The sequence below is a fragment of the Juglans microcarpa x Juglans regia genome, chromosome 4D (genome assembly GCF_004785595.1).
Source record: "Juglans microcarpa x Juglans regia isolate MS1-56 chromosome 4D, Jm3101_v1.0, whole genome shotgun sequence".
NCBI lineage: Eukaryota > Viridiplantae > Streptophyta > Magnoliopsida > Fagales > Juglandaceae > Juglans > Juglans microcarpa x Juglans regia.
The window spans coordinates 4630054-4644661 of NC_054600.1; the positions used below are offsets into that span (position 1 = coordinate 4630054).

At 34.2% G+C, this 14608-nt stretch overlaps 1 protein-coding gene across 1 annotated transcript; it reads left to right on the forward strand.

The window, feature by feature from the left end:
- Positions 1–905: 905 nt before the first annotated feature.
- On the forward strand, positions 906–6829 carry LOC121259785 (malate dehydrogenase, glyoxysomal). The gene is made up of 9 exons (XM_041161527.1): positions 906–1186; positions 1319–1534; positions 1865–2179; positions 2815–2904; positions 3010–3093; positions 5985–6020; positions 6147–6236; positions 6344–6438; positions 6529–6829. The coding sequence occupies exons 1-9, from the start codon at positions 1115–1117 to the stop codon at positions 6599–6601; spliced, it is 1071 nt and encodes a 356-aa protein (XP_041017461.1). The 5' UTR covers positions 906–1114; the 3' UTR covers positions 6602–6829.
- The last annotated feature ends 7779 nt before the right edge of the window (positions 6830–14608 follow it).

The window sequence follows — 14608 nt, forward strand, 5'->3', positions numbered from 1 at the left end:
AAATACTTTCTTAATCATGGAGTAAAAAAAAAAAAAAATCTTAGGACGTTGCAATTGACAACCGTACCATACATTTTTTAGAATGTATCTCAAAAATGAATTTTCTAAACAACTTTAATTAAAAAATAATAATTATACTTTTTCTAAAACAACCTGCACCCAAATCATAAGGAGATCTATTTGTCAGTAGCTACTTCTGAATTTTAAACCTTGTTCTTTGCTCCTTCTCCTTATTTATTTCTTTTTTATTTAGACAATTTTGTACTCCTTTTGTTATGAACCATGACAAGAAGAAAAAGTGAAATCAATCACACACGACATAAATTTTACGTGCTCAATAACATGTCTATGTTTACAGAGCAACAAATAATTTTATTTTAGATGATAAACAAATACAATGTGGCGGCCATATAAGAGAATAATACAATATAAGTAAGTTGTAGTCAGCAGGTTAAGTCAGATCAAGAGTCAAAAGTTTTTTTTGGAGAGCTTCGCCCCGGGCCCTCACAAGGTTTGTCCATAATTGCTCCGACTTAGGCCTATCGAGTCAAGCCTATGCTCCATGGTTCTAGCCTCCTTGAAAATCCACCAAAAGTTATGACAAAATCCTTGTCGAGTCGAGCCATCAAACTAAGCCGCCACAAACACAATCAGGCTCCACACATAGAGGCCCAACACTTTCCTTTCAAACCCAACCCAACGGGCCTCTGCTTATTTTAAAGCCCACATAGATATGTTCAATTGTCTTAGATTCACCGGCCTCAGCCTCATTCATATTAGGAAGCCCATTATAATGGAAAATGGGCTGCAAAATGTAATCTTCAGGCACCTCCCTATGTATGGGGCCACCAGATACGGAGAAGAGGTGATCCGCCATGTTAATGTTGTAGACCAGAATAATTTTTTTTTTTAATTTTTTTTTCCTCATAATTGAACTTTTTTGGAAGATCCAAATTTTGGGGCGGAGGATAAGATAAGCTTTCCACACTTCCCAATTTTTTTCCAGAAAACCTAATATGTCATCCTCAAATCCTTTCTATTTATACATATATAATCTCTGAATGAGAGATCTCATGGTCCTTTGCTTCGATAACTCGAAAAACTAAACAGAAAGATGCAGCCCACTTCAGAGGTCAACCAACGCCTTGCAAGAATTTCTGCGCATCTCCACCCTCCTGGTTTCCAGGTTTTTACCTCTCTCTTCCCAAGGTTGTTTATTAACTACATCGATTTATTGAATATAAGTTTATATTTTTTTGTTATAATGGTTTTGGTGGTGTTAAAATTCGAAAACGTATGTTGAATTGCGGATCAAAAGATGGGGGAGAATTCGGGTTTGAGAGCAGCTAACTGCCGGGCAAAAGGTGGGGCACCGGGATTTAAGGTGGCGATTTTAGGTGCTGCAGGGGGCATTGGGCAGCCTCTAGCCCTGTTGATGAAGATAAATCCTCTGGTTTCCGTTCTTCATCTTTATGATGTCGTCAACACTCCTGGTGTTACGGCTGATATCAGTCACATGGACACCGGTGCTGTGGTAAAGTTCATTCCTCTTTCTCATTGTGCATTTAGCGTTTGAACTTAATGGGTGATTTTGACAATGATCTTTGAACTATTTTGTCCAATTTTCGTGTACCCATTGGATTATTTTTAGTTTGCGTGGGAGTTATCAATTTAATGAGAGACCAAAAGAAAAGCCATGCATCCAGAGTTTTTGTTTGAGCTCGAAACTTCTTTAGGTGATGATCAAGGGTCAGCAATTTTCAGTAGAACAGTCGTTCACCATAGCTTTTTATTAGAAGCTCTCAAATTTATCGGGTGAAGTTTTTTAATGTGGCACTTAGAATTGACACCTTTATATGTATAGGTGCGTGGGTTTTTGGGGCCGCAGCAGCTGGATAATGCTCTTTCTGGCATGGACCTTGTGATCATCCCTGCTGGAGTGCCCCGTAAACCAGGAATGACAAGAGATGATCTGTTCAACATCAATGCTGGAATCGTGAAGACACTTTGTGAAGGAATTACTAGGTGCTGCCCAAATGCTATTGTCAACTTGATCAGTAATCCTGTTAACTCCACAGTTCCAATTGCGGCAGAAGTTTTCAAGAAAGCAGGCACCTATGACCCAAAACGACTTTTGGGTGTCACAATGCTTGACGTTGTTAGAGCTAATACTTTTGTGGTATGCGTATGTTTCTTTATGTGGGTTCTGTTAAGCGGTATTGTTGACCATCAAATTTGAAATTAGCTAGGGAAGAATTCTTCATAGATATGCTATGTTATAGCTGAGTTCTCTGAATAGTCCCTGTCCCTCCTTTTTATTTTGCACTCTTCCAACTGGTCATGTTCTATTTTATAAGCACTTATGAGGAAGTCATAAAATATTTTTGCTGGGACTTAAGGCTTTGTTCGAGTTCACCATGGGGTAGAAGTTGCTTTCCTTCTATGTTTGGCCAATGTTAAGAGAACAATGTGTGTATTAGCATACACGATATTGGTAGTATGTTATTCCATCATAGTGTTCTCATGTGATAGATGTATTTTGGTTGATTTATAACTTGAAAGGAAGATCTTCAGATATATTTATGACTTACTAAGTCAGCGACTGTAAGTATATGTTCAAAGAACTAAAACAGGTATTCCATGACACTACTTGTTGTAGCCTATTGGTGACACCCCTTACTTAGGGAAAGGCTGTTGGGGTTTTTTTTTTTTTTTTTTTGGGGGGGGGGGGGGGGGGGGGGGGAATTATTGTTTTTTCTTTTTCTCTCGACGTAACTCAAATCTTACTTTTGTCCTCTTTTGGATTCACTGCAGGCGGAAGTTTTAGGTCTTGACCCTAGAGAAGTTGATGTTCCAGTTGTTGGGGGTCATGCAGGGGTTACAATTTTACCCCTTCTATCTCAGGTTCAAGAGTAGTACTTAAATGCTTGAGTTTAGGTCGTTCCAGTACTGTGCTCTAGTGCAGATCCTTATTTTTACTTATTTGATTGCTCTTCGGATCATATACAGGTTAAACCTCCTAGCTCTTTCACCCCGAAAGAAATTGACTACCTGACAGATCGCATTCAAAATGGTGGAACAGAAGTTGTTGAGGTATAGAAATATATAACCCCCCCCCCCCCCCCCCCCCCCCTGCGGGGGGCCATGCCTCTTCCTCTCTTTTATGCCACTACATATGTGGACTTGATGATAACATCTCACTTGGATTGTTTAGCACATGTATGGATTTTTTTTTTTTTTTTTTTATCTGTAAACGATAGATATTATATATATGAATGAAATAGGCATAGCCCTTGTATACAGGAAGTATACATAAGAACTCCTAATTACATTCTAAGAACGATAAATTAAAGACAAGAAATTCTGGACATTATCCCCATGTAATACAATAGTGGAAAGCCAACACATTAGAGTGTGTAGAAAAAAATTCTTCAGCTTGGTTGTAGTGCGTTCCTTATCTTCAGAGCACTGGGCATTCCTTTCTGTCCAAATGCACCACATAATACACAACAGAATCATCTTCCACCCTACTGTCACTTAATGGCTGCCTTGTATCTTTGACCAACAACCCAACAAATCCACCACCCTCATAGGCATAACCCAAGCAACATCTACCCTTAAAAAGATCTCATCCCACAACACCCTTGCTACCTCACAGTGCAATAAGAGATGGTCCACAGATTCTTCATTCTTCTTACACATGTAGCACCAATCCAATACTACACACCATCTCTTCCTCAGGTTGTCTGTGGTCAATATCTTCCCAAGAGTAGCACTCCAAATAAAAAAAACTACTTTAGAAAGCACACCAGACCTCCAAATATTCTTTCAAGAGAACGGCGTAATATCAAGTTGTGTTGTTTGGATGCTATAATACGCCTTAACTGTGCATAACTTACGGTTATTAGACCTCCACTTCAAGTTATCTCGTTGTGCCAAAGGAATTTCCATGGAATATAGTAAACTGAAAAATTCTGAAACAATAGGTAATCCCCAATCATGTAAATCCCTGTTGAAAAGAATATTCTACTGATGTGTACCATGAGTAAATAAATGCACGTTCGCCACTGAAGCCTCCCTATTCACTACAATACAATATAAGGCCGGAAAAACCCTTTCCAAAGCGTGGTCTCCACACCACACGTCCCTCCAAAATCTAATTCGAATGCCCTCACCAACTACAAAGCGAATGTGATTTGCAAAACATGGTCATCCCTTCCTTATATACTTCCATAAACTCACACCATACCCCCCCTCTCACTTCCTTAGAGCATCAACCACCCCAAGCGACACCATATCTAGCATCAATGATATTCTTCCACAAAGATCCCCCCTCCAAATGATATCTCCAAAGTCATTTTCTCAATAACGCTTTATTAAAAGTTCTCAGGTTACACACTCAAACCCACATTCACAACTGAGACACATACAGTCTTCCATATAACCAAATGGAATTTCTTCTCCTCCTCCATACCTCCCCATAAGAATGCCCTAAAGAGTTTCTCCATTCTGTTCGCCACCCTAAGGAATTGTTTCTTCCAGTATGTTCCATAATGTGGCATCTCAAAGATGATTATGCTATTTTATAGAAGATATCCATCTGATCTCGTAACTGACATGGCTTGTATGTGGCAACATTCTTGGTCTAATGGATCTCAGTCTCATAGGCCTTGCTTTTGTGGCTAAAAACGTGATATACAACCCATTCATCAGTATGGGGCGAACTAACCCATTTTGCATTTATGTGTAATAACTACCTATATGAGACATTGAAGGGGAATTGAAATAGAGAGAGAGAGAGAGAGAGAGAGAGAGAGAGAGAGAGAGAGATTAACAATTACACCACTCTATGGGGGAAAATACAATAAAAAGAACCAAACTTGCAACTGCAACACACTTTGCTAAACCAGAAAGGGTTAATGGTTTGAGGTCTGCTAGATTGCTTAAGGCTGAAATTATGAGTCAGGAAGGCAAACAAAAAGTTCTTGTTCAAGAATGACTATTACGGTTGATGTTACATATGGCTTTCTGATGCAGTGAGAAAGCATCTAACATCCACTTTTGCTCAGAGGGTGCTTCCTCTTTCTTCAGACTTGGTTGTGTAGAAATGGCTACCTTGATTTTTAATTGTGGGAAAAGTTGCGAGTTGGGGTCTAGACTCTAGACAGATACTGAGACATCACTGACTGGCTCTTGTTGGAGTGTCTTATCAGGGCTAGCTTTTGTTTGGGCTGGATTTAGAATCTATGTTGAGATGAATATATAAAACCTGAAGAAGAGACTTGTTTCTTTTCCCTGAAGAAGTGACCTGCACAAGAGTTACAAAACCTTAAGACACGTGATTTTTGAATGGCTATTCCATAATTTAAATATTGGAAGAGTGGGTTAGCGAAGGTGCAAATTCTTTTTGGTTATGTGGCCTGATGAAGTATTTAGTGACCTATTATTGTCGAATCTAGTGTGAGTAATGAAGGGTATTGAATGAGAGTCATATTGATTGCCATGACTAGCAATATGGCCTCGCAATAGGATTCTGTAAGCATGACTCTCTACAGTTTCTTTGATACAGTGCTATGGCATGTTTTGTAGGCATGGTTTTCTTCAGTGTATCATCTAATACAATGTGAGGATTAAGTAGTTTTGGGAATCCATATTGCCATATATGTAGCAAACTATTTTCTAGCACCCAGAAACACAGTAGACACCCATGTGTGCATGATACCATAAATCTGCCTGCTTCTAAGAATCTATAACCAGTTGATTGATTCAATACACTCATCTTCTAGATGATTATATTTCTTATTGCAAAGTATTTGCTACTAGATTCATGACATTATGGCTTAAAAAAAGTAGCTTGATACCCAGTTTTGCTCGAGTTTTGATTGGTACATCTTAACTGAACTCTTATTCTAGTCCTGCCTGTTGCCGTTGTGTTTTATGACAGTGGATTGTTGTTTGACTCGGACTGTTGACGTTGTTTGCAGGCAAAAGCTGGAACTGGTTCTGCAACACTGTCTATGGTCAGTTATTTTGTAATTTTGCTCGAGACTTGTTTTTTATCTTTATCAATCACTTCCACATGAATTGCATGCTTTAATGATTGGACTTGCTTCCATATAACAAAATTAAAAAACAAAACATTGCAGGCATATGCTGCTGTTAAATTTGCAGATGCATGCCTTAGGGGCTTGAGAGGTGATTCAGGCGTTGTTGAATGTGCATTTGTAGCGTCTCCGGTATGTTTTAGGAGTGCCATTTACTTAAGAATCTTTAAGAATTCTTCTTCTTCTTCTTTTATTTGTGTTGCAGTTTCAAACGACTAATCATGCATTGCCTGTTTTAGGTGACTGAACTTCCTTTCTTTGCATCTAAGGTACGGCTTGGCCGTACTGGAGCCGAGGAAATATATCCTCTTGGCCCTCTGAATGAGTACGAGAGGTCTGTAGTTGTTACTGCTTTGAAGTCTTTAATTCAATTCCATCTTCATCTTATACGGTAAGTCTGAACATTCTCAATGATCATCAACAGGGCTGGCTTGGAGAAGGCAAAGAAAGAGTTGGCAGCGAGCATCCAGAAGGGAGTTTCGTTTATCAGAAAATGAGAAGGCGACAATATATTCCTTGTCTAATGGATCTTAACCTGTTTATTCGAGATCCATGGTTCCTCAAAATAAGTGGTTGTCTTTCTTTCAACAATATCAGATGGAAGTAGGCGTCCTTAACTGTTGCTACTTTCAAGCCACAAAAAGGTTTTGATCATTTAGAGGCACAGCTGAAATTCACGTAATGAAAAAGATCAATTGGGTAATCTATCTATCTATCTATACACAGAACTGGTTGTCCGATATCTCATACCACCTCTGGCTTTCTTCTTGGCACAGGAAATTGTATCTATCTGGCATGATGTTCCAAGATTACAATTTCCTTACATCGGAAAGTGGACTTTTAACAGTTTATTCTTCTAACAAAACAAGTTCTCAAAGCCTGTGCCAGAGACTCAAGCCAGATTAGTTAATGTCATTGATCATACATGTAAGTTCACAAAAGACTGCCCAACATCATTTAGGAAAAAGAGAGAAGACATTTGCAACCGTGAATTGTGCAATCACTAAGTAATCATTTTGAAAAAAGTGAATAAAATATAGGATTCATATGAAAAAAAAAATTAATTTTTTAATAATAGATTTTATTTTTTTTAAGTGATTACACGACGTTTATGCACTTTACGATTATGTAGAATTATTCTAAAAAACTGGTGCCCAACTACTACTGCTCAAACGATTGGTGATGAATGGGCAGTTGGGGGGTGGGCTACGAGATCCACTACCTCCACACAACAAAGGCCTGTATTGTAGACAATTTTCAATCCCAGCCCAATCCGAGTTACTCTTTAGATTAAAATCTTTTGACCGGAACTGATTGGGTTGGGTTGGAATGACATGTCGGGCCGGGCCTGAAATTACATGACAAAACATTTAAACGACATTGTTATTTGGTTTACAATTATATATATTTGTACGAAAAAGAAAGTTGATAGGGTTACAACTTTTGGACAATTTTAACACAATCATAATTAAAAAGTAATTCCTTCAGTAGTTTTTAATTATTAATTGTGAGATGATGTGATTAAATTAAAGTGAAATAAATATTATTATTTTTAATTAAAGTTATATAAATAAAATAAAAGAGATGCTTCTTCACCTTAAATGCCCAAAATTAGAAACTTAAGCCTTAAAAATAAAAAGGTACAACTCACATGCAGTGTCACCGACGTTGACCTTCAATTATGTGTCAAAATGCAAATAATAATAGTTTATTTATTTATTTATTTATTGTTCCATTCAAGTCCTGTTCATGAGCAAACATATTCATTTAAATTCAGGCATGATTTCATATCATTTTTTCTTTAGTATTTGGAGGTCACACATGATATTTGACTTTAACCCTATTAATTTGGTACTGAGGCCCTTTCATTCCCATCAAAACAAGCTGGGAAAGGAAAACCCTACTCCCTTTATTTTTTATTCTTCCATCTCTTTTACAGACACGCATAATGAAAAATGATTATCTCTTCCATTTTTCCTCATCTTTTCTACCTTTAATCTTTTCTTTTCTCTCGCTTTCACTTTCCTTCCAACCAAACAAGGCCATATTCAAGTCTTTTGTTAAGTCTCAAATGAAGACTTATCTCATAGTCATCATGGGCCACGTAATAAGTGTGCATACACGTGCGCATGCATGCACAAACAAAATGTATGCGTGCAACAGAACATGAGGCTAGTAGTAGTACTGCAGTGGGCGTCTCCTTTTTGGTTGGTTGGTAAATGAATAAATAAAGGAACATTATATGATGGAGAAGAATGTACTTGATTTATTAAACTTTATTGACCCTGCGCGCGCGTAATTGATAAGATAACCACTGACCACGACCTAGTGCTATGATACATGCAGAATTGGGTGAACAATGATTAAGAAGAATTGCCACTGAAACATTACATTATTAAAGGATCTGCCCCTCTTCTCGATTCCTGGCCTCATCCTCAATCTTGCCTCATTGTCTTGTCCTTCTTGCGAGTGAGATCTACTACCTGTTTCTGTCTTTGCTTGTACAAAACATTCATCCTATATTCATGTATATATGGGACCCATCGCTCTGATCCTCTCTCTCTCTCTCTCTCTCGATGATATTAATTTAACGTCTTTTATTTATTTATTTTTATTTTTTTTCCTTTGCTTAAACAGATCAGACACAATGTGCTAAGGATGTACTGAATCTTTCCTAGCTTATACAGTCCAGATCAACTTAGAATGTGATCGATGCATGATTATGCGTGACAAATACGTTTAATTAATTGGGAAGATCATAAACATTTAGGAAGACTTTGAGTGAAGGTAGTTTTTATATAATTAGAGATCAGACATGCGATTTAGCTTTAAATCTTGCTTTATAGACTTTATATTATTCACGAATACCTCTTTTCATTCGTGAAAGTGTGTTAAAGAACGATCGGAGAAAAAATATATAAAAAAGTAAAAGTAAAATCTGTGACACACAATATAAGATAATTTGTAGTTTAATATATAATGTATTTATATCTACAGATCAACTGCAGATGATTATATTTCAGATGATAAGCAAATGAATTATACAGTACAACGGTCATATAAGAGAATAATATAATATATAGTAAATTCTAATTGATCAGTGGATTGAATTAGAACAATCTTTATTGAAAATAATACGAATCCTTATTGAATCGGATTAATTATATATCGCCATAAAAACAATCAAGTTCAACACAATAGAGGCCTAACAAATCAAAGGGACCCAGCAGCCTATTATTTTCCAGCTTACTAGTTTGTATTACACTACAAGAAATTTGATTTTTAAGGATGAAATTTATTAGAGGCGAAATAAATTTCGTTCTTAAAAGTCATTTTTTAAAATAAAATTTATTTCGTCTCCAAAAATACCTTAGCTATTAAATTCGTTCGAACAGAAAAATATCCATTCGAACAAGATATTTTGTGACGAACAATATCATTTCAAAAAAGGAAAACCGTTCGAACGGAACAAAATATATTCGAACATGGAATTAATGTCTGTTCGAACAGTATATAATCTGTTCGAATAATAATATTGGCAGGAAATTAATTTATTTTCTCCGGGGTAAGTTAATAACCGTTCGAACTTAAATTTCTTTGTTCGAACGGATAAAGATTCAATTAATTTTTTTTATTAGTATGGATTTGTGCATTTATTTTTCCATTAAAGTAATAAATATTTTTTCCATTAATTTGTTATCATTTTCAAAATATAAAAATGTATATATATTATATATTATAATTTGCGGTGAGTTAAAATATTTATAAATTCATAAATTACTTTTATGTAATTAACTTCAAAAGTTTATAATGATTTCTTTTATGTTAAATTTATATAAATATAACTTTAAAGATAGTATCATTTTTTATATTATCATGAACGGCAAGTAAAATTAAAAAAATAAACAAAGTAATAAACACGAGAAATAAAAACTATACATTAATTACATCTCAAATAGATAATGTTCAATACAACATAAAAAAGTAAAATAATAACTAAAACGATCATAATTATTGATTCCTTAGTATATTAACATCCTCTTGCAACATTTTAATAGATCATTCTAGATCCTTAAGCTTCTCCATGATGGGCTCAACGAACTCCATAAACAGAGCTGGTACCTGATCTAAAGTAACCTCAGGAGTCTCTCAACAACGACAGCACTACTAGAAGCTGGATCTGTGGGAGGATCACTAGGTTGTTCTAGTTCAGTTTTCTGCTAGCTAGCTAATAGAATCTTCATCAATTAAATTAAGCATTGATGGGATATGTTAGAACGTTACTCAACTTAAATTAAAGCACAAACCCTTTCTGGATTTCTGGGTTTGATTTTGTATTGACCACTTGATTCCATGATTAATCTTGGATATCGACTTAACCATGCATGCATGCATATAAATATATATATATGGACTCGCATGTTTTTATTCTCGCATGCACGTACAGTGTCTCACTGTAATTGTAGTTCTAGAAGTTTAGTTTGAAGATCAATCTTTACCTATTTGTTTTCATAATTTATCTCATATCATATAATCATCATAATTTTTTTAAATTTCTACATAAAATAAAATAAATAATTCAATTTTTTTAAATCTTAAAATAAAAATAATATTAAAAAAATATATTTTAACAATATTTTATTTAATTTTTAACTTTAATCTTCTTTCATCTTATCTATAAAAACAAACAAGATAATTTCTAGTTAGCTAGCTATGACACATGACTACGTACTAATCTCCTCGTTATTTTTATTTTTATTTTTATTTTTTTATTTATTGTTATTTTTTTTTGTTATCATTTAGATTTGAAGATAAGTTAAGATGAATTGAGAGTCTCTCACCATTATGTTTTATATATATATATATATTGAAAAGAAGTACAATAATGATGGGATTTAATATTAAATTAATTATTAGAAGTGGGAGTGGACTTAGCTAGACGTTAAAGATAACTCTAATCTAGTCATTATGATCTCGTTAAAAAGGATAAAAGTTAAAAATGGTGGGGTTTAAATATAAATATAAGTAGTAGTGGAGAGTGGACTTGAGTTGAAAGACACTTTATCTAGTGCATGCATAAGATGTGGGTCCCCATGTTCGAAATTAATATCTTGCACATCACATATGTTAGTGTCACTTAAATATTGGTTACACATGTACATGACAGCTTGGTGCTAACATTAATAAATAATTTAATTACTACGTACCAATTAGACCGAGCTAGGGCAAAAGTTTTTGATTCCCTTTACAGCTTTCGTTCCAGCTAACACTTTTGTTTCTTATATTATTGGATTTTTTTTTTAAAAAAAGTTATGTACATGAAAGGGAGAGTCACGTCTTCCTTTTTTGCTTTTTCCAACATCGCCTCAAATGTCTACCTTTCACTCCCGCCCGTTGCATAATATGCATTAAATGTGTTTCAATCAAACAAAAAGTTGGGTAATTAATTGATAAAGCTTTCATTATTTTTCTTCCGTAGTGCATTCCTTTTTCCCTGAAATTAAATGCAGTACTGTCGATTAGTGGAATGCAATATATGTGCATGCATGTATCCTGTTTTTAAGGGAGGTACTCACACTCATCATGTATTCCTTAATTTCTGCATACACATAATTATATCATGTATTGTATTTGCATATATATATATATATATATATATATATATACACACACACATGATATATAGAATATAAAAGAAAAAATATCGAGAATTAATCTATAAGATTTTTATGTCTTGAATTATGTTTATAATTATTGTATGGATTAATTTTTTAGAATATATGATTTTTGTAAGAGTTTTACTATACTGAGATAAACTCAGTTTGATTGTTAGACTGTATTGAAATCAACTCAATTCAGTCTAATTTTAAGTTGAGTCTAACATCTAAACATTCAACTCTCAAATTATTAAATATATCTCAATTTAAAATCTCCTTACACGTAGTATCCACAACTTTTTTCAAATCAACATCACTTTACAAGAGGGACCAACAATCTTTTTCAAATTTCCATAAATATATCTAAAGTCATTTTGAAATTTAAATACATCTAAACTCATCTTAATTCGGTTTAACATCTAAATGCAGCCTTAATCTTAGGATTTATAAAGCTTTCAAAGCACTTTTCCCATTTGTAAAAAGTATTAATCTCCCGCTACATAAATGATGACTATTAATAAAATTAGAAGTACTATCCCTCTTCTTTAAAAAAAATTATGTTTATAATATTTTCAAAAATATATAATACAATATACTTTATACAAAATTTATAAAAAAAAAAATATTTTAATATAATTTGTCCCTTAGAAAAGAATTATTTATATATAATGTATGTACACACGTAAACGTATGAATGTACATTTTTTCCGTGGGTACATGGCAGATACAAGTTTGGAATCCACAGCTGTGTTTCCTACCATGTCTAGCTAATTACATTATCTTCCACAGTTTAGAGTGGACATGATTTTGGACTATATATTCTGTCGTGACTCGTCACTCATCTTTTATCTTTCCACTTTTTGGTTGGCAATATATAATATAATATGAGGGCACTTTCAAGAAAAAGGCATGGCACTTATCCTCGTGGTCTATCTCTTCATGGATACCTAATTTGCTTGAAGCTGTGAGAAAATTGTAATAAAATGACTAAAAAGAAATAACGACATATATTCCTACGTGGCTACGTCCACCTCCGTAATATTAAATGTTGATTACTTTTCATGATCAGCGATGATAAAATGAAAAATCGTTTATTCAAATATCGATATTTTATAAAAATAAATCTGTAAACTAATAGATATTGTATAGTACGTTAGATTATATATTAAAATTATTTTTAATATAAAATAGATTTAACGATATAAAATAATATTAATTTATACGTTTATTTTTATAAAATCTTTTTGTACATGCATGAAACACTTCTCTTAATTATTAAATTATCTAATTAATCAGATTCTGGTATTACATAAGCTACCAATAAGTAATTCCAATGTTTGAAACATCCACAAGTTGGCTAACCAATATATGCCAAACATACACTAACTTGCTGATCGAGATTTTGAGGATCATATCGTTGTTTATCGTGTGCATGCATGTTCCAACATTATTGGTCATGTGTTTTTCTGAAATTGTGGGTATCGTTTTTTCAGTTGCATGTTTTACAAGGCATGCATGCAGTTTGTAGAATCTATAAATGCAGCTAGCTGACATATATTTACTGGTCCAAAACATTGAATGAAGTCAAAGAATGCAAGAGAGCATGATCATGGCAACATTAAATTAGGTCTCCTTTGTAGGTGCGACATCAATTGTGGCATACCTACATCCTGGACTCCAACCATCTCTCCTATTATTATCATCATCCGCCTTAATTTATTGCTCAGACCAAATTCGATCTCCGTCCAAACCTGTTCCAGAAAATTACTTCTGTACTTTCGTTACATGCACTCCAGACATTCCACACATGCATGCATGCTCCTCTTTGTCCTCTAATGTCGGCCTGTTTTGTTCATGAGTTAGATTCATTTTATTGTGAGAATCTACCTTTAAGTTAATATGAAAGCTTTAATTTCGGCCATCAGAACTATATATATATATATATATATATATATATAGAACATGCATGATAAAATAAAACTGCTTATAATTCCGTGTGTTTTCTATATATGCTTTCGTTCCACACATCTTAATTTGCTCTGTCATCTCTATAAAAGATAGCAAAAGACAAGTGAATATGAGTCGAAAAATGAGACTAGTTGATAGATATCTGATATAGTTCCTAGCAAAAAGATGTTACCTTTCTTTCAGACAAGAAAAGTAGTCCCACGTTGGAATCCCATGGTTGATAGATTTTTTTTAAAAGTTGTTTGTCATATTGAGAACGATTTTGTATTTCTCTATCCCCCTAACTTTAGCTTTTACCAATGTTTTTGCATTCTTCTGCTTAGTGTTATCAGTTTTCCACATAAAACAGGCAGAATCAAGACACACTGATCTGAAAGGAAGATCAAATGCATCTTTCCTTGTTGAATTTTATAATGTCCTGGTTTATCAATCGTGGAGCGTTTATCCATATATATATGCGCGCAATGGAAGTAGCTTCTATTTTCTGATCAATATTCTAATTAATTAATAAGTTAATATTAATAGGTTTGGACTTTTTCTTCTTTGTGAGTGAGAGTAGGTTGGGTTAGGTTTACATAATTCATGATCATTCCACTAGCTAGTTAATTATTACCAACTTAATTAACATTTACTGATGATCATAGGCCTACGCGTTTAAGAGACAAGACCTAAACCTAACCCTGAAATTAATTCAGAGTCCAGACAGATCTAATTAGGATAAGGCTAATAAGAATAAAACTTAAGAAGCTTTCTGTCCTCTAGTGCATGACTAGCTAGCTAGTATCTTTAACCTTAATTTCATCGATTTTAGTTCTCTCTCTTATAAGTCAGGAAGATATAAAATTCGTTCGTTCTCATAAGATCATTTCCAATAGATTT

Bases quoted from the DNA above. Each gene is read 5' to 3' on its own strand.
- LOC121259785 (XM_041161527.1), top strand. From the start codon at position 1,115: ATGCAGCCCACTTCAGAGGTCAACCAACGCCTTGCAAGAATTTCTGCG. The intron at 3,094-5,984 runs GTATAGAAATAT...CGTTGTTTGCAG, and splicing joins GTGGAACAGAAGTTGTTGAG to GCAAAAGCTGGAACTGGTTC. The intron at 6,439-6,528 runs GTCTGTAGTTGT...GATCATCAACAG, and splicing joins CCTCTGAATGAGTACGAGAG to GGCTGGCTTGGAGAAGGCAA.